We start from the raw sequence: 17,963 nt of genomic DNA, 5'->3' as shown, positions 1-17,963 counted from the left end.
GTGTTTGTGTGTGTGTGTGTGTGTGTAATTAAAAAATATATGTTTGTAGCATTATATCGTGTGAAAATAATAAAATAAAGGAAGAAAAAGTATATTGTAAGCCACATATGGATATATTTTTTATTTAATCTTTTATTTCATTTGAAATTAATACACTTGAATTGTATTTTATTCAAAAGTGCACTAAAAACGTTAACATTTACGAAACATTTAATTGGACGCCACCTTTTAAACCGATTATATTAAATATAGCCTATAAATAATGCATTAGATGCCTCCTAAATACATGAAGGTCGTCATGCAGTGTTTTTCTTTTCTCTGTTTTTAAATGCATAAACCATTGAACTAAAGTTTATAATGTGAAAGTTTATTAACTTAATTTGAGAACTTAACGCACTCTTCGATCCGAGTACGCAGCGCAACAAGCGCGCTTCTGACGAACGCAGAGTGTCGCAACCAATAGCCTTTCATGATACAGAGGCTCGTCTCTGATTGGCCAGCCCACGTGGCCCGTGACAGCCAGCCATCCAATGATAGTTGAGGATGATGCGACATGCCATCGCACTTCTCCGTCTGATTGAAGCGTGAGGACGGTCCGGAGCGCAACGTTGGGGTAAGTCAAAGAAAACATGATTTCATCGTTGAGATTAAAGCTGGTGGCTCATATGTCGTGGTCTGTAAATGACATATGTGGTTTTAAAAGGATTTAATGACTTAATGTGTTGTAAGGTTAGAGCTGTACAAGTTAAGGTGTTGTCAGAGACATGTGCTGCACATGTGCATGATAGGACATTAACAGCCCTGGACACATGCATGACATCACAGTGACAGCAATGAGACATGCAGTCTAGTGCATTACTGTACAGAAGACATCAGTCTTCTGCTTCAGCAGAGTTTCTCTTGAGGTTTTTTTCTCAAAAACTACACCAGTGAACCAAAAAGGCAGTTCATCTTCCATAATGTAAAAAAAAAAAAAAATCACTTTCATGGGAAATGGAAAAGAGGCATAAAAGTGGTTGTTAAATCACTCAATAATTCATAAGCAATATGATGCTGTGATGCACGCTTAGTGTCAGACTGTTAAAAGATATGATTGACAGCTCCACTTGTTTTTAAACCACTCATATCAGTATCATAATCATCATTTAGTATTTAAAGCCATGCTGGTTTTAGTCATACATAGATGTCTTATAAATACAGAAAGGACCTTTGAAATTAATACATTAACTGTTTGTGATTGCAATTTAATGAACAGGACACATTTTAATTATGATATTCTTTCTTTCTTTGCAAAATAGCTGAGGTGTAGAAATGGATAGAAAAAATGAAAAGAGTGAAGCTAAAGGTATGTTTTTTTGTGTATGTGTGTTATTTATATGTTATTTATTTATTATTTACTTATATTATGATATTTTTTATGTTAGGTAAAGAATGTTAGCCTGAATGCACTGTAAGTCGCTTTGGATAAAAGAGTCTACTAAATGCATTCATGTATTTATTAATTTATTTATGATATACATCGAATAGAAGTATGTAAGTGTTCTAAAGAGCTCCATTATTTTGTGGTATTTTATTTTTATTTTTCTAAAATAAATAATAATAATAATAATAATAATAAAAGATGCAATAGTTTAATAGGTTTTTAAGCAGTGAGAACCATACATTATACATCTATCTCTATGACAGCTGTGGATATATAAACACACTTTTAATGAAATACATGTGCTAAAAAATAACATTGGGATTTTTTCAGATGTTATTTCTTTAATTTTCCCCCCCAAGGCAAAGGAGGGAATAAACCTCCTCAGTCTGACAAACCAGAGGGCTTAGAAGTAGAAAGGTATGCACCATTTTATTTGCATGACTTTATAAAACAAATATGATAAAGAAAAGCACAGACTTCACATCTGTACAGTTTTGTACAATTTCTGGGAAGTTTCAAATCTTGTTCTTCATAAACATTTGTAAAGTTTACTAAACTCGGGATTTATAAACATCTGTGAAGTGTTATAATGCTTTTTAAGTTTTTGTACCAAGTTGCTTTAGTAAATGTATGTGAAGTAAACTTGTTTCGTAGAAATGTAAAATTAAGCAAAGTCTTGTTTTCAAAACATCTGTCAATTGCCATAAACTTGAGTTTCAGCTGTTAAGATCTGTAACTTGTTTTAGTAAACATTTGTAAAGTTTAATCAAGTTGTTTCATAAACATCTGTCAAATGTATCTAAGTGTTATAAACTTGCTTGTCATCTGTTAATCTGTCTGTAAACTTTCTTAAACTTGTTTCATGATCATAAACCTAAGTTTGGTAAATTTGACAGATGTTTACCTTTACAGTCATATATTAAAGTTAAAGAACTTATCAGATGAAACTAGACTAAACTAGCCGGTATTCGGTAATGCCATATATCACGTCAATGAATATGCACAATATTGTTATTGTGGGCATTTCTAAATTTCGTCAATAATTATATATCACAAATTATGACAAATATGGAATGCATTTTAAGAATACTATTCCCATCAACTGGACAACATCGCTGTATGCTGCTTGAAAGACTCTGTGCGCTCTGATGTAAACAAGCAGGCATGAGAAGCACATGGAGGAACCCATGAGAGACGCGCTGAATGAAAGCACATTCACTCTCTGACAGCAGATGGTGCTAAACTGCAGAAAATGCAGTCCTTACCCTTGAAACACCACAAATAAACCAGCTGAGCTGACCTACTTTCTAAAATATATTTAATAATTTTAAATAGCCAATCAGATTTGTGTATTTGCTATGATGTTCATCACAGTGCCAAATACTTAAGTATTAAGTATTAATAGGCTATTTTAATCTGGACTACAACATAACATAGAAATTGTTAGAAAGTTTTTTTATTATTATTGTTAATTTGCGTTTTACATTAGGTCTTCATTTTTAACATGAGTTAATTCATTAGTTAACTTAAACTGCCAATGAAAATTCCTCTGAACATTCATTAATCTTAGTTATTCCAATATTTAATAACACGTTGATAAAAGAAAAAAAAAAAAGAAAAACAGTTTTGTAACCTGTTAATACTGTATTATGAGCACTTTGTTTTAAAACTAAATTTAAATACCGTGATAAAAGTCTTGAGAAATTAATCGCAACAGGAAAATTTGATACCGGCATATCCCTAGATGAAACTTAAGTTTATGACACTACAGATGTTTACAAACTTGAGTTTCATTAGTAAAGTTCTGTGACTTGTTTTATTAAATATTAAATATTTGTACATTTAACAAACCTTTGTTTCGTAAACATCTGTAAAGTATCATAAACTTAAGGTTTCTAAATTTGACTGATCTTTATGAAACAGGTCCACCACACTTTATTAATTTAAAGTTACACAACATAACAGATAAAGCTCAACACTCATCTGTTGTTCTTTACAGTAGAGCTGGGCGATATGGCCAAAAAAGAAAAAAAATCTCTGTTAAATATTTCCAGTTTCATCTGGCTTTAAACTAGTTCAATCAGCGAGTAATTTCTGTTATTCGCTGAATTGAAGCACTTCGCACTAATTATCGTTATCATTTTATCGCCCAGCCATACTTTACAGATGTTTACAAAACACGAGATTAATCTGTTAAGTTCAGTGACTTGTTTTAGTAAACATCGGTAAAGATGAATACATTTCAAATGTACAAAATGTTTGTTTTGTAAGCATCTGTAAACCTTAGTTTCATCTGTTAAGTTTAGCGACTTGTTTTAGTAAACATCAGCAGTCTTGCTTTAATGTGTTTCAGAATTTTTTCAAGCTTGTAAAAAACCTGTTGTTAAACCTTGTCTGACTCTTGGCTATCTAGAATAGTGAATTTCCAGTTCCTGCCCAAGATGGTAAAGAGACGAGTCTATGCCCTGAAGAGGCTCCAGCTCCAGAGCGCCAACATCGAAGCCAAGTTCTATGAAGAAGTGCATGAGCTGGAGAGGAAGTACGCTGGCCTCTACCAGCCCATCTTTGACAAGGCATGCTAATGACTCTCTGTAATAACAAGCATGCTGTTCAAACACGCTTCGTGTACCAAAGTGAGGTGGGAGCTGCTTCACTGCAGTATTTAACCCCTCGCAAACCTACAGCACGAAAGTTGACCTTCAGGCCCGACTGTTGCCTGTACGTAATCAATTTGAGTGCTAAAGTAAATCCAGCAGAACGAATGGCCAGCTGCTCTCATTCAAGCCTAGCCATTTCCTTGTCTGGAGACAAGCTAGTTGTTCAACTTTTACCCACAATGCATATAAAGTGAAGTCCGCCTTCCTTTTACAGACCTGTCCAAAGAAACCGTTTCAAAACCAATTGCTTTAATTGCTTTGGTTTTGTGTTACACACTTGTTTACGAAATGAATGCTACAAGTGTTCTGCCCTTGACATGATGATGTCATGCAAATGAAATGATGATGTCACATAACACAATGCTCCTTTGTTCAGAGACGGGACATTGTGGCCGGCACCATTGAACCCACAGATGAGGAATGCGAATGGCAAAGTGACAGGGAGGAAGAGGAGCTCGCTGTAAGTGGATGCTTGTGAGAATACTGAAAAAAAAAAACATAATATCTATTGCGTATTTCAATTTTCTAGCGTTCTACATTCTTGGCAACCCTTTTTGTGGAAGCACTGAGTTCGTGAATGTCCGATTTGAGGATGATGACGGTCTATTTAACAAAAAGATTTTGACCGACAGGAAGATTTGCAGAAAAAAGCTGCTCTGGAGGAGAAGCAGGCAGATTCAGCCGGGGCCGATGATCCGAAAGGAGTCCCGGAGTTCTGGCTCACCATCTTCAAACGTGTGGATATGCTGGGAGAAATGCTGCAGGTGAACGCTCATATTAATTCTGCTTAATATCTTAATATATAGTGACATGTTTATATTGCAGTCAGATTCACTTTTGGAACTTTTTTACTAAGCACCGTTTCAAGATTCGGGGTCAGTTTCTGAGTTTAGTTTAATTATGGTGGAATGGTGTGAAGATATTGGATAATTTGGTTTTTAATTACATTTTTTAATAGAATTTAACTATGAATTAGTGCGATAAAGCAAAATAAACCCTTGCAGCACAGTTAATTGACTATGCACATCATGAAACACTGGGCAATAATAATAATAATTATTATTATTATTATTATAACAATGACACATAATTTGGGGTTTAACTAGAATTTTAACTAGAATTTAACAATAATTTGGTAAAATAATAAAGCAGTAACATTGCGTTATTGGCCACAGATTAGGGTTGTTTTTATGCACAAATGTTTTTTTGTATTTTATGATCATGTTTATTATTATTATTAATACTGGTATTATTATAAGTAGTAGTTGTAGTATTAGACATTTTATAAGAATAAAAACCTCTCAAATGTGTTTTGTGTTATTGTAAATAAAATATTAAAATTTACCATGCATTAGTGCTGTTATGCACAATATGAATCACTGGATAATAATAAATAAAATAAATAGGGTTTTAATTAGAATTGACCAGTAATTTGGTAAAATGGTAAATCAATAATTACAGTGAATAGTTACAGTGATTACTTTGCATTGGCTTTGGTTTAGGACTGTTGATATGCACAACATGTACACAAATAATAAATCAATAATTTCTGTAAATAATAATAATAATTATTATTATTATTATACATTTTATGAGCATAATAATAATCAACTGTAGACTCGAGGTATGTATAATATGGGCTGTTTTACTGTAGCCAGATTTTGGAGCTGGGGCTGTACATTTAATAATTACATTTTTATAATTGAATTAATGTGTGATTTATAGAAAGTGTCTGCTTTGACCTGTTGGTTTACACAGGATGTGGTTCTTGTGACAGGAGGCTTATGGAGGATATGTGAGTTTGTATTGGTGCACGCAGTATCACATGTCATTTAATGTATTCATTTTCTTGAAGTGTCTTTTGATTATGTTAGTGATCAGCAGGACTGCATCCTCCGAGTTCATCCATTGATTTTTCTGTGGATTCTCTCAGCTCTGCTTTACCTTATAAATACACATCACACAATGATTCCTCCCTTAAATCAGTGCCGACTGAAGATGAACCATTCTGGGATCTTTCTGTTTCCTGTAGGATCATGATGAGCCGATCCTGAAGCACCTGCAGGACATCACTGTGAAGTTTTCGGAGCCTGGACAGCCGATGGTTGGTCAAACAGCTAAACAGGCTTCTGTTTACAAATGGATACAGGTTTCAGATTTAGTAATGTTCAATTGTTTGTCACAACAGAGTTTCACATTAGAGTTCCACTTCGAGCCCAACAGCTACTTCAGTAACTCGGTCCTCACTAAAGTCTACAAGATGAAGTCCGAGCCGGACGCAGAGGATCCGTTCTCATTCGAGGGGCCGGAGATCATCGACTGTGAAGGGTACGATGGAGAAATGACCCGTTGTGCTCGTTAATACAAATCCTAACCAAAAGCATTTCAGTATATAGAGCGGTGAAAAGGTTCGAATAATTAAGATGTTTTTGAAAGAAGCCTTTTATGTGCAAAAAGACAGCATTTATTGGATCAAAACAAAGTAAAAACTATAGGTTCAATTAGGTGTCTTCAATTTGAATATATTATTAAAAGCAATTAATTTCTTTGATGCAAACTGAATTTTCAGCATCATTACCTCAGTATTTAGTGTCACATGATCCTTCAGAAATCAGTATAATATGATGCTTTACATTTTATTATTATCAAGGTTGAAAACAGCTTCATATTTTATTTTAAATCATGATATACTATATTAATACTTTATTCAGCAAGGATGCATGAAGTTGATCAAGAGTGACAGTTAAGACATTAAAGGTTCAGGTTGTAGGACCTGCCACTAGAGGGCGCACTACCAAAACAATAACAATCGTGTGGTTTGATGACGCTTAGAAGGAGCGAGGAATGATGGGATTTGTTGTCTTCTATCCAACCGCTGACAGATCAGATGGAAAGATAAATCATGGATTTAACGCGATTTGTGCAAGTAGATTACATACAGAGTCAATGCAAAGACGCGATCAGACTATGGATCAGACGCGTCCTCGCGCGGGTCTAGAGACGCGATGTCCCACGTTTGGTTTGTATGCCCCATAATAATAATCTTGTTGATCGTTATAATAGTAAACGTTTTCTGTTAAGATACGAATCAAAACAACTCACCTGTCGAGTAAAACACAAGCGAGATCGGCATCTCTTTCTAGTTGAAGTTTGTCCCGAAGCTCTCTCAACAACACAGGTATTGATCCTCACTCATTCTCTCCTCTTGTCCCAAACTCTTCTTGGGTCGTTTGGTTGGCCCGTACGCTTACGTTTACTGGAGCTGTCCTTGTCGACAGAACCAGCGGCAGACGGTAAACAGTAATTATGTTCAATAAATAAGTAACACAATCCACCATAAAACGTGCAAGAAGAAGTAAATAAGGAACTGCTTGAAGCAAGCTAGTGGTTTGCTGGACGCTAGACACTACTTACGCATTTGTCCACGACACTGTTGTCATTTGGTTCTTACGTCAGTAAAGGTGGTAACAAAGGGTAACTAACGTCATTGACAGGCAACTGCACTGCCCCATGTCACTGTTGAAGTAGTTGAAAACAGAGATATTGTTAGTAATCAGCTGTTTAGTGGTTTTTGGATATTTTACTGCAAATATCTTACAAATTGTACCTTTAATAATTAGAAAAGATTTCTATTTCAAATAAATGCTGTGCTTCTGAACTTTCTATACAACAAAGAATCCTGAGAAACAAATATATAAGGCAGCAAAATCTTAACAATTAACTTTTATTAATAATTGAGCACCAATAATAATAGATAATTTAGTAGCAAAGCATCATATCAGAATGATTTCTGAAGGATCATGTGTCTGAAAACTGCTGCTAAAAATTCAACTTTGTATCACAGAAATAAATTACATTTCAACATGTATTCAAATAAAAAAAGTGTGTTATATACGATATTACTCTTTTTACTGTATGTTTTATCAAATAAATGCAGCCCTGGTGAACATAAAGAGGCTTCCTTCAAAAATATAAAAAAAACTTAATAATTATTGCAGTTGACATAACTGGCTCATCAGTTTGTCTGGCTTGTTTATGATGAGAGGATGACACTCTGCGATTACATTCGATTCACTTCTCTCGTGAATCTGGATTACCAGTGTTTCTAACCGGTGCACCTGCCATTGTTTTATAGTTGTAAGATTGACTGGCAAAAAGGCAAAGACGTGACCGTCAAAATCATCAAGAAGAAGCAGAAACACAAAGGCAGAGGGACGGTTCGGACGGTCACTAAAGAGCTTCCACAGGATTCATTCTTCAACTTCTTCAGTCCGGTTAAAGGTGAGAGAACGAAGAACAGAGGATCACCGTTATCTCAGTTAGTGAAATAAAACGAAATCTCATCATTTATTATAATGTAACGTGACCCAGACTGAGTAATACGATCTTCTTAGTGTGATTTAATTAGACTGAAATCTTTGGATTTAGAGAATTGAGCTTATTTTCAAATGCTTTGATATCCATGAAAAGGCTTTTGTTGTAATGTGCTATGGCAGTTTGTTGGTTTGGCCAAATAATTGCAGGTTAATGACTGAATTCATCATTTTAACTGATGGAAATATGTAAATGAGAAATATCAATGTAAAAAGTCCTCTGAAATTCAGTTTTTGATGGGATATGTGTGATTAATTATAGTAGAGTTGTGTGCAAATGTACTTTTCAGTGTCTTCTGAACAGCAGGGGGCATCACACCATTATTTTTGTGTGAATAGATGGATCAAACATCCTTCTTCCTCCTAACTATTCTGTATGTAAGACAAACTCTCGTCGTCCAGAAGGCGCTCGGTAACTGAATCTCCGTTCAGATCTCCGTCTTATTGGAAACATTTAAATAGTGAATCATTTGAATCGAATAATTCTTCAGCATTTAATTGGCAAACAAATGGAAATCTAATGTGATGACAGCATCTGTGTGCATCTTCAGCAGAAGTCTAGACAAAAATGACTGAACCATCTTCTACTACACCCAACATCATGATAAAACACTCTTGCTTTTTCTTCCCTTCATTCACCCTTTTTAAAAAAACGCTGAGCTTTGAATGCTTGGCATTTTACGCGCTATTTTTCCCGTCAACCCCTCTGATGGAGTGGCAGGTATGGAATGCCGCCCGTCCTGAACACGGACTGTGGGAAAGAGGCGCTCTTATCGACAGGACGTGTGTAATTCATCTGTTGCTGAGGTGATCTGCACAACATTCCCGTCTGAGGTGCGCCACGAAAGTTAAGCTATAACTGAGTGATGTCATGCTTTCAGGGCTCGACGGATTTCTGGAAAGACTCTGAAGAGACGTCTCCTTCAGGCCAGACTTTGATCAGATCTTCGAGAAAAAAAAAAAAAAACGAAATGACGTTTGCATGTTTGAATCGCACAAAACTGGTCAGGAATAAGTCTGGGTCATATTTCACTCTATTTCTTAAAATTAATATTAATTAATTAGCACATAAAATGTATAATAATTACACAACTAGAACAAAACCAGGATATATTAATGTAAGGAGAATTCAGTAGAAAAATAATTAATTATAAAAAATTAATAAAATGATTTTAATAAGCTACATTTTCGTTCACACACAACGTTATTTTGCTATTTGGTAATTTTTTTTTTGTTATTTTGGGGTGGGGTGGGATTCAGGCTTCTGTAAATAAACCTTGTCTTGTGCTAGAATTGATCGTTTTCTCCTCTTCTCTTTTCTAGCGTCGGCTGATGGGATGGTGAGTGAGACGTCCTGCGCTCTTGTTGTTTTGTTGTGTTTGTACACCTCTGAATCATGGCCATATGCAGCACACGTCTTTTAGCTGCCTACACAAACACACACTGCAGCTCTATCCTCCTCTGCGAGTTTAGAAAACACGTCACCAACAAGAAACATCTAAAGAGTTTCTGCGTCAGTAACGTGGCTGCTTAACAAAACACAAGCACAGTCATTGCACAAGGATTTCTCAGTTGGCGCATGATGACATCTCTAAACCAGTGTTGCATTAGTATGACATCCGAAGATGCTATTTTTCAGTTCTGTAATTTATGAAGGACCCATTCAAGTTTTTAATGCAGCAATTTACTTAAAAATGAAAATACAAATGATAAAAACACCTTCCACTGGATGCTCATTGTGTGTGTTTGTGTACAGGATGAAGATCTGGAGTGCACTCTAGCTACAGATTTTGAGATCGGACACTTCTTCCGAGAGCGGGTCATTCCCAGAGCTGTGCTTTATTTCACAGGAGAGGCCTTAGACGACGACGACGAGAGTGTATGTCTGCTCTCTTTACTATCACTATCACAAGGAAATCTGGGATTGACTATAATAAAAACAAAATAAAGGAAAATGTTTAATATACATCTTGATGTATGTATTTGCTTTACATTCACTTAATTGTAATAAGAGTTATTTTATTGATATATATCTTTACATAGTTTTAAATTACAAATAATTGACCAAAAAGTGCATTAAATAATAATTATATGTAATGCCATGCTGTTTTGCAGTATGAAGAGGAGGATCTTGAAGAGGAAGAGGAGGTGAGGTTCCTTTTGATGGGCACTTTTATCATTTAATACAGTTTTTCTCAGTCACTTTGGTACATTTCTCGAATCATCCTTGAGATTTGCAAAACAGTAAGTGCATTTCTCAGAACAACTCATAGCAAAACACCATGGATTATCTGCAAAAGCCAGTCTCTTGCTCAAAATCCTTAGTTAATCACTAAAAAATAAATATCCGTGTCAATGAACATGTCAGTGCCATCAGAATGACAAGTCCTTGTGTCATAGTTTATGAATAAGACAGTCAAATTCCTTAGTCATGTTGTCAATATAACCGTGTACTCTGGAGGGATGTTCTGATCTAAACTACTGTACTGAACAGTAAGCCATATGCCAAATATCCATTTCAAAATTACAAATTTACATATTACTGTATGTGGAATATTGATTGAAAGAGACTGGATAGAATTCCCAGTTACACTTTTACTAGTGGTCTGACCAAAATAATAATAATTAAAAAACAACCTTTACAATGTCATTGTGATATAGAAAAGGAAAACGAAATATGGGCACAAAAAAATAAAATAAGTCAATTGTCAGAATGTGTAACTCTTGTGTTGTCCTCTGTCTATACAGTACAAGCTTTCCAAACTGAAGATTCATGAGGTGAACCTTTGAGCTATTTCAGAGAAATGGTTTATCATTGGTTTATCATCTACATTCTCTTCATTAGTAAAGATTCACTTGCACAATTCATGCCAAATTGACAAAAAGCCTATAAAAATAAAAAGTGAGCTTGGCAGTTTGACATCTAGATGAACCATTTTGTATTTAATGACTTATATGATGAACTAAAGACCCGATGTTTTGGGGGGTAAGACTATTGCACAGAAAACTGTATACATTTTGAGCGACATGACGTTAGCATCTGATAATGTAGGAAACCGCAGATAAATTTGTGTAATAAATTGCATGAATGTACAAAAGCAATCGCAACTTGTTCAAAAGAATGAGAAACTGGTTTTATGGTGTGTATAAATGACTAGATTATGTGGAGGTTGTAGAAGTAGTTTTGAGAATTTCATTTCTGATTTGAGAAATGCATTAAAGGGTTAGTTCATCGAAAAATCATAATTGTCATTAATAACTAACCCTCATGTTGTTCCAAACCCGTAAGTCCTCCATTTATCTTCAGAACACAGTTTAAGATATTTTAGATTTAGTACGAGAGCTCTCAGTCCCTCCATTGAAGCTGTGTGTACGGTATACTGTCCATGTCCAGAAAGGAAAGAAAAACATAATCAAAGTAGTCCATGTGACATCAGAGGGTCAGTTAGAATATTTTGAAGCATTGAAAATACATTTTGGCCCAAAAATAGCAAAAACTACGACTTTATTCAGCATTGTCTTCTCTTCCGTGTCTCTTGTGAGAGTTCAAAACAAAGCAGTTTGTGATATCCGGTTCGCGAACGAATCATTCGATGTAACCGGATCTTTTTGAACCAGTTCACCAAATCGAACTGAATCGTTTTAAACTGTTCGCGTCTCCAATACGCATTAATCTACAAATGACTTAAGCTGTTAACTTTTTTAATGTGGCTGACACTCCCTCTGAGTTCACACAACATATCCCGGAGTAATTCATTTACTCAAACAGTAAACTGACTGAACTGCTGTGAAGAGAGAACTGAAGATGAACACCGAGTCGAACCAGATAATGAACGAAACATTGACTTGTTCACGAGTCAAGAACCGGTTGCATCGGTGTTCGGATCACCAGTGGTTCTTTCGGACAGTTCGATTCAATAAACCGGTTGAAGAAAACGGTTCACCGGTTCTTTTGCGCTCGACGTAATAGCATCATTGGCGATGATTGCCCTTGATTCAAGCCTTCGGTTTATCCGCGCTCATAACATTAACACAGAATCAGTTCAGAATCAATCACCAAAAGAATCAGTTCAGTTCAGATGCTCTGTGTGTCAGTCTGCTTCACGCTGAATCACACATGCGCAGTATCATCAGCTCCTCGGTTCACGAATCGGACGCGTCTGACAGAAACGCTTCTTGACTTGTGAATGAGTCAGTCTTTTGTTCATTATCTGGCTCGGCTCGGTGTTCATCTTCAGTTCTCTCTTCACAGCAGTTCAGTCAGTGTACTGTTTGAGTAAATGAATTACTCCAGGATATTGGTTTGTTTGAACTCAGAGGGAGTGTCAGCCACATTAAAAAAGTTAACAGCTTAAGTCATTTGTGGATTAATGCGTATTAGAGATGCAAACCGTTTAAAATGATTCAGTTCGATCGCGAACCGGATATGACAAACTGCTTTGTTTTGAACTCTCTCACAACAGACCCGGAAGAGAAGACAATGATGAATAAAGTAGTTTTTGTTATTTTTGGACCAATATGTATTTTCGATGCTTCAAAATATTCTAACGGACCCTCTGATGTCACATGTACTACTTTGATAATGTTTTTCTTACCTTTCTGGACATGGACAGTATACCGTACACACAGCTTCAATGGAGGGACTGAGAGCTCTCGGCCTAAATCTAAAATATCTTAAACTGTGTTCTGAAGATAAACGGAGGACTTACGGGTTTGGAATGACATGAGGGTGAGTTATTAATGAAATAATTATGATTTTTCAGTGAACTAACCCTTTAAAGTGACTGAGAAAAACTGTATTAGTCCAAATTTATGGCCAATTGCAGTATAACCGCAAATTTATGTGTCATTCAGGACCTGGATGAGGAAGGTGAAGAAGAAGATGAGGGAGATTATGATCCCACGGTGAGCATTTAAATCACCTGTTTTCCTATCATGCATTATCAATTATCATTCATTATTATAATCTTTTTTTTTTTTTTTTTTTTTTTTTTTTGCTATGATTAGTTTGAGCATTTTAAGCGATTTTAGTAGGTCACATTAACCAGCATGGTATTGTTTTTTTTTTAATAATTGAATCAATTTTAATCAAATTTATCATAAATTTTCAACATGTTAATGTTTACCAACTATTGGCATTTGGGATGGAGTGCATTGCATAGTGGAATACAATATTCCCACTTTGCTCTGTTTTATACTGCACATATTATGTGCTTTGCACCGTGTAGCCTACATACTGCAATGTAGTCGTTGCATTGTATTCCAAACATAGTCGTTTCTGAATCACTGAATTGAATGGATCCTTATTGCTGATCTTGGTTTGATTGAGGAGGTCTGGGTTGAAAACATTAACTTGTATGATGCTTCATGATGAGCTGCATGCCTGATGTGTAAACCTGTGTGTTTGTCCCCTCACTTCCCCATTACAGGCATAATTCATTTCTCACTTCATGCATTTCTAGGTAAGAGACACCTAAAGGGATGTGGTGCTATTTCCCATTTATCTTTTAAACTGTCTTCCCTCATTATTATAGTCTTTCTCCTCTGCTTTCACTCTTATGTCACTTTCACAAGAGAGGTTTGTGTGCTTTTAAGTTTTGCTTGAAAACCATGGATTTTGGTTCATGTGAACCATAGTGCAGTCCGTAGCTGCATAACTACATACCTTTTATTAATTACGTATGATAAAAAAAAAATATTTGCAAATAGACGCATTTTGCAAACATATCACAGTTTGAAACCATGTAAACAATTGAAAATTGATCAGCCTGGAGGATTAAACTTCTATTAATTGCGTATAATTCATTAAACATATCAGCCACAGGCGATATAGTCGATATACGATACTATCGTCTACATGGCTTATAGCTTAGTGTGATTTTGGGGCGGGGCTAACCTTCTGAGCGATGACAGAAGAGGGTTGTGCCAAAAACTTTTGGAGATGTGAATTGGGAAATGAATTCAATTAAAGTGAAACAAAAACTTCCTTCATATTTCTAATGTTGACATGTTTTTTTATTTTTATAATATTATGAAAGCAGATCAGCCAGGAGGACGCAACAGTCAAATTTGAATTAAACAAACAAATGGAAGTGTGAAAATGACATTTAAGACTAAACTTCTCAACTTATGCTCACTAAATTAACCTTAAAAGTGAAGTGTGTTCATTATTTTAACATTAAAATACTAAGTAGTCTGACATATCAATTTCTGGATTAATAGTGTGTAATAATAGTTGGGTTTTGGAAGTAAAAATGCCATTTATTTTCTCCATGTGAGAACAGATTTTTTTTTTTAATAACCAAAAACTGATTAACATTTAAGACATACCTACTGCTCTTAAAGCTGCAGTCAGTAACTTTTGACGCTCTAGCGGTTAATAAACATAACTGCTTGCATTTTGAGGAAGAACATTGTAGCCGGAACTACTTCTCTCTGTTTATGTCTATGAAGAATCACAAAGGTACTGGGTTACTCCGCCGTGGTACCCCCGAAGCAATCTAAAATAGTCTGAATATAAACACTTATTATAGGTGCACCCGAGTGCTTGGTGAGAAACATTACCCAATGATGCTGTGCATAAAATTCAACCAATCAGAGACTTAAAATGACCAAATTCCGCCAAACATGCACTGAGCTCCACCCACTCCGCTGAAGCACTGCAAATTATTTAATGGAGTCAGTCTAATCGCACTCTCAAAAGACACAAATATTACAATATTTAACAATATTTTGTAATAAACTTTATTTATATATATATATATATATATATATATATATATATATATATATATATATATATATATATATATATATATATATATATATATATATATATATATACACAATCAACAACTTTAAATGCGTAGTTTTATATTTCTCAATCATTTTTAATTTGATTGTCATTCGCAGTGCTTTGTGGGATTGTAGTTCTTTCCCACATTTAACTCATTAAATACACTTGTACCTTAGTCTTTTTGTCAAATTTTAAAATGCTGTTTGTAGCTAGCTGGTTGGTTGGCATATGACGCTTTAACAAAAAAAAAAGAAAAATGAATGGAAAAAATCCTTCCAGATCCAGTTCCGCTGAAAAAGTGGGTAGCATTAATGCACTCTATAGTGTGATTTTGGGACAAACCAAATTTCTGACCAATGGCAGGTGAGGGCGATGCCAATACCTGTTCGAAAACAGCAGTTTTTCTGTTATGTTTGATGCAGCTATTGGTGCAGAAATTACACACTTCACTTTTACCAAAGAATGCATGTGTTATGAATCAAACCATCACTAGGCAAATCATTACTACCCCAGTGCCTGAAATAATATTCATAACTCTTCCTTCTATCTTGTATCTCTGTGTTCGTGTTCCTACAGAAAGACCCTCCTCCTGCAGAGTGCAAACAGCAGTAAGACTGGTGAACAGATAGCCACGGCACAACTCGGCTGTCTGTCAGACAATATGACGATTTGGACATAGGCCTAATTTCCTCATGGACTCGCCACACTAATGCAATAGGAAACCAAACACTGTTTAGGAAATGCATGTTTGTCTGTTTATTTCTCTACTGTTTACTTTTACAGGGATGACCTCAGTATTCTCATTCATAAGTCGTGTGATTTCGCACTCCATAACTGAACCTGCAACATGTCCATATGCAGCCATGGCCATTTTTGCAACATAGCAGGATTTTGGAGACTCGTCATGATATGAACTCCAGGCGTCGTCCAGTGTAGCATCACTCAGGGTTTGCTTTGCCAACAAAATGAACCTGCTGTCTTCATGAATCTGAAATAACTTACATTTCCGATTTAGCTGTTACGATGTAGTTACGAAAGTGTTTTAATTTGGGTCAGTGGTAGCCGAACGATGTGGGTTGTGGTCTAAGAATACTTCTGATTTGTCTCCAGGGTTGGGCGTCATCGAATTTCCCATCCTTGAGTGACGTAACGCATATATCCATGCTATGCACGTTGACATGGAATTTCAACAGTATTTTATTTGGCCATGTGGTTATGTCTCAAGTTGCTTGTAGTCATGCACAGAGTTGCGTCTGTAAGAGTATCGGGAATGTTACCAAGCAGATCTTAAAAGAAATTGCAGGTTTACTCTCCATTTGAACTGTGTGCGAGCCATAGCCTTATCTGGAACTTCTTTAGTTTGTAATGAAGCATTGTTTCCATTTTGTACAAACTAGACAAAAAGATTCTATTAAATGTTTTGTGACATGATGCCTCAAAGTCTTGCTCTGTTTTTGTGCTCTTGCTCTGACTTCCCGTTCTCACCTGGAGGATAAAGTGGGAAGAATTGATCCATGTCTAAGGAACCGAATATCTCAGAAACCTGTTGGTAGGTCTTCAGTAACCAATCACCCAGAACCCCCTTGCAACTTCAAAGCAACATGATTAGAATCACCCCAAACACCCTAACAATTACGTAGCCATGTTTAAAATCATCCAGAATGCCCTAGCGAACAAATACCAATGCTTTGACAACCACCAACAACACCCCAGCATGATGGCGCTGGTTTTGCACAGGTAAACACTGTTCACATTCCATTCAGGACATGTAAAAACATCAAAATGTTCTGTTGAACATGATATTTCTATTCTCCACACCTCATGTACACCACATTCTCTCCTGTTTTAAGAGAAATATAATGCTTGAGATGACAGTGGAAGTCTATAATTATTCTGTAAGTGTAATTAGATGGAAATTAGAGCGGGAAACCGATCCCCATCAAACCAGATTCCAGTAAGCATCAGCTATGTGAGGAATCTCAACACTGAGACTGCTTCACCAATGTGAGGCTGCTTTGTGTGAAATACCTGCTGGCATTCTTTTAGTACTTTCTCAAGTGTGTAATCTGCTGGTTTAGAACCCATAAAGTTGGAGCGGTTCTGTGTGGGATCACTCACACTTTCGCACCTCTTGCTCTGGTTTCTTTTGGCGGTTTGGGGATGTGGTTCAAAATTATCTCAAAGTCTTGTAATACTTCAGAGTGGAATGAGCAGAATTTGTCTCCTGCTTTTTTATCATCATGGCACGGTTGGAATGACATTATTATCCTTCTGGAGTTGTGGTGAATAAGGTCATAAAATAAGTTACAAAATCTTTTCACGGTTTTATATGCAAATATCAGATAAGAATGCACACAAAAATGTTACATCTAGAAAATGTATAATAGTTTTACCAATGTATGATTATGTAAACCCACATGTGATGGAGATTCAAGTCCTTGCAGGAAGCTAAAAGACGTTTTTTTTTTTTCGTAAGGGTGGTTCACCCTCGCGGTGGTGGCCATCTTGGGATCACATGACCACCCGACTGCTATACAATTTTGCAACACTACAGAGATATTTTTTTAGCAACAAAAACTGTGTACTGCACTTTTATGTTGGGGATAATGTTTAATTGCTTTATGGATTTTTTTTTTTTTTTGGACTGGATGTACAGTATATGAAAGCATTTTATGGGTTGTATGGGCTTTTCACATCTCATATAGCGAAGAGCA

At 35.8% G+C, this 17,963-nt stretch overlaps 1 protein-coding gene and 1 long non-coding RNA gene across 3 annotated transcripts; both read left to right on the top strand.

Moving 5' to 3' along the window:
* The first annotated feature begins 528 nt into the window (after positions 1–528).
* LOC127946713 (nucleosome assembly protein 1-like 4) lies at positions 529–16,680 on the top strand. Of its 2 annotated transcripts, XM_052543436.1 has the most exons (15): positions 530–613; positions 1,299–1,345; positions 1,783–1,840; positions 3,837–3,996; positions 4,457–4,540; positions 4,713–4,844; positions 6,113–6,184; positions 6,269–6,408; positions 8,216–8,361; positions 9,777–9,793; positions 10,210–10,332; positions 10,569–10,601; positions 13,308–13,358; positions 13,883–13,915; positions 15,826–16,680. In XM_052543436.1, exons 2-14 carry the CDS (start codon positions 1,312–1,314, stop codon positions 13,886–13,888), a joined length of 1,056 nt encoding a protein of 351 aa, XP_052399396.1. In that variant the 5' UTR covers positions 530–613; positions 1,299–1,311; the 3' UTR covers positions 13,889–13,915; positions 15,826–16,680. The 2 variants fall into 2 exon arrangements, with proteins under 2 accessions (XP_052399395.1, XP_052399396.1); XM_052543435.1 differs by lacking the exon at positions 13,883–13,915 and having other exon boundaries at positions 529–613.
* Positions 8,368–9,425, top strand: LOC127946716 (uncharacterized). The gene is made up of 2 exons (XR_008151151.1): positions 8,368–9,260; positions 9,335–9,425. It is a non-coding gene; the product is annotated as an uncharacterized LOC127946716 (long non-coding RNA).
* Positions 16,681–17,963: the final 1,283 nt, after the last annotated feature.

Source organism: Carassius gibelio, chromosome A25 (genome assembly GCF_023724105.1).
Source record: "Carassius gibelio isolate Cgi1373 ecotype wild population from Czech Republic chromosome A25, carGib1.2-hapl.c, whole genome shotgun sequence".
Lineage (NCBI taxonomy): Eukaryota > Metazoa > Chordata > Actinopteri > Cypriniformes > Cyprinidae > Carassius > Carassius gibelio.
This window is presented reverse-complemented; position numbering and strand designations above follow the sequence as displayed.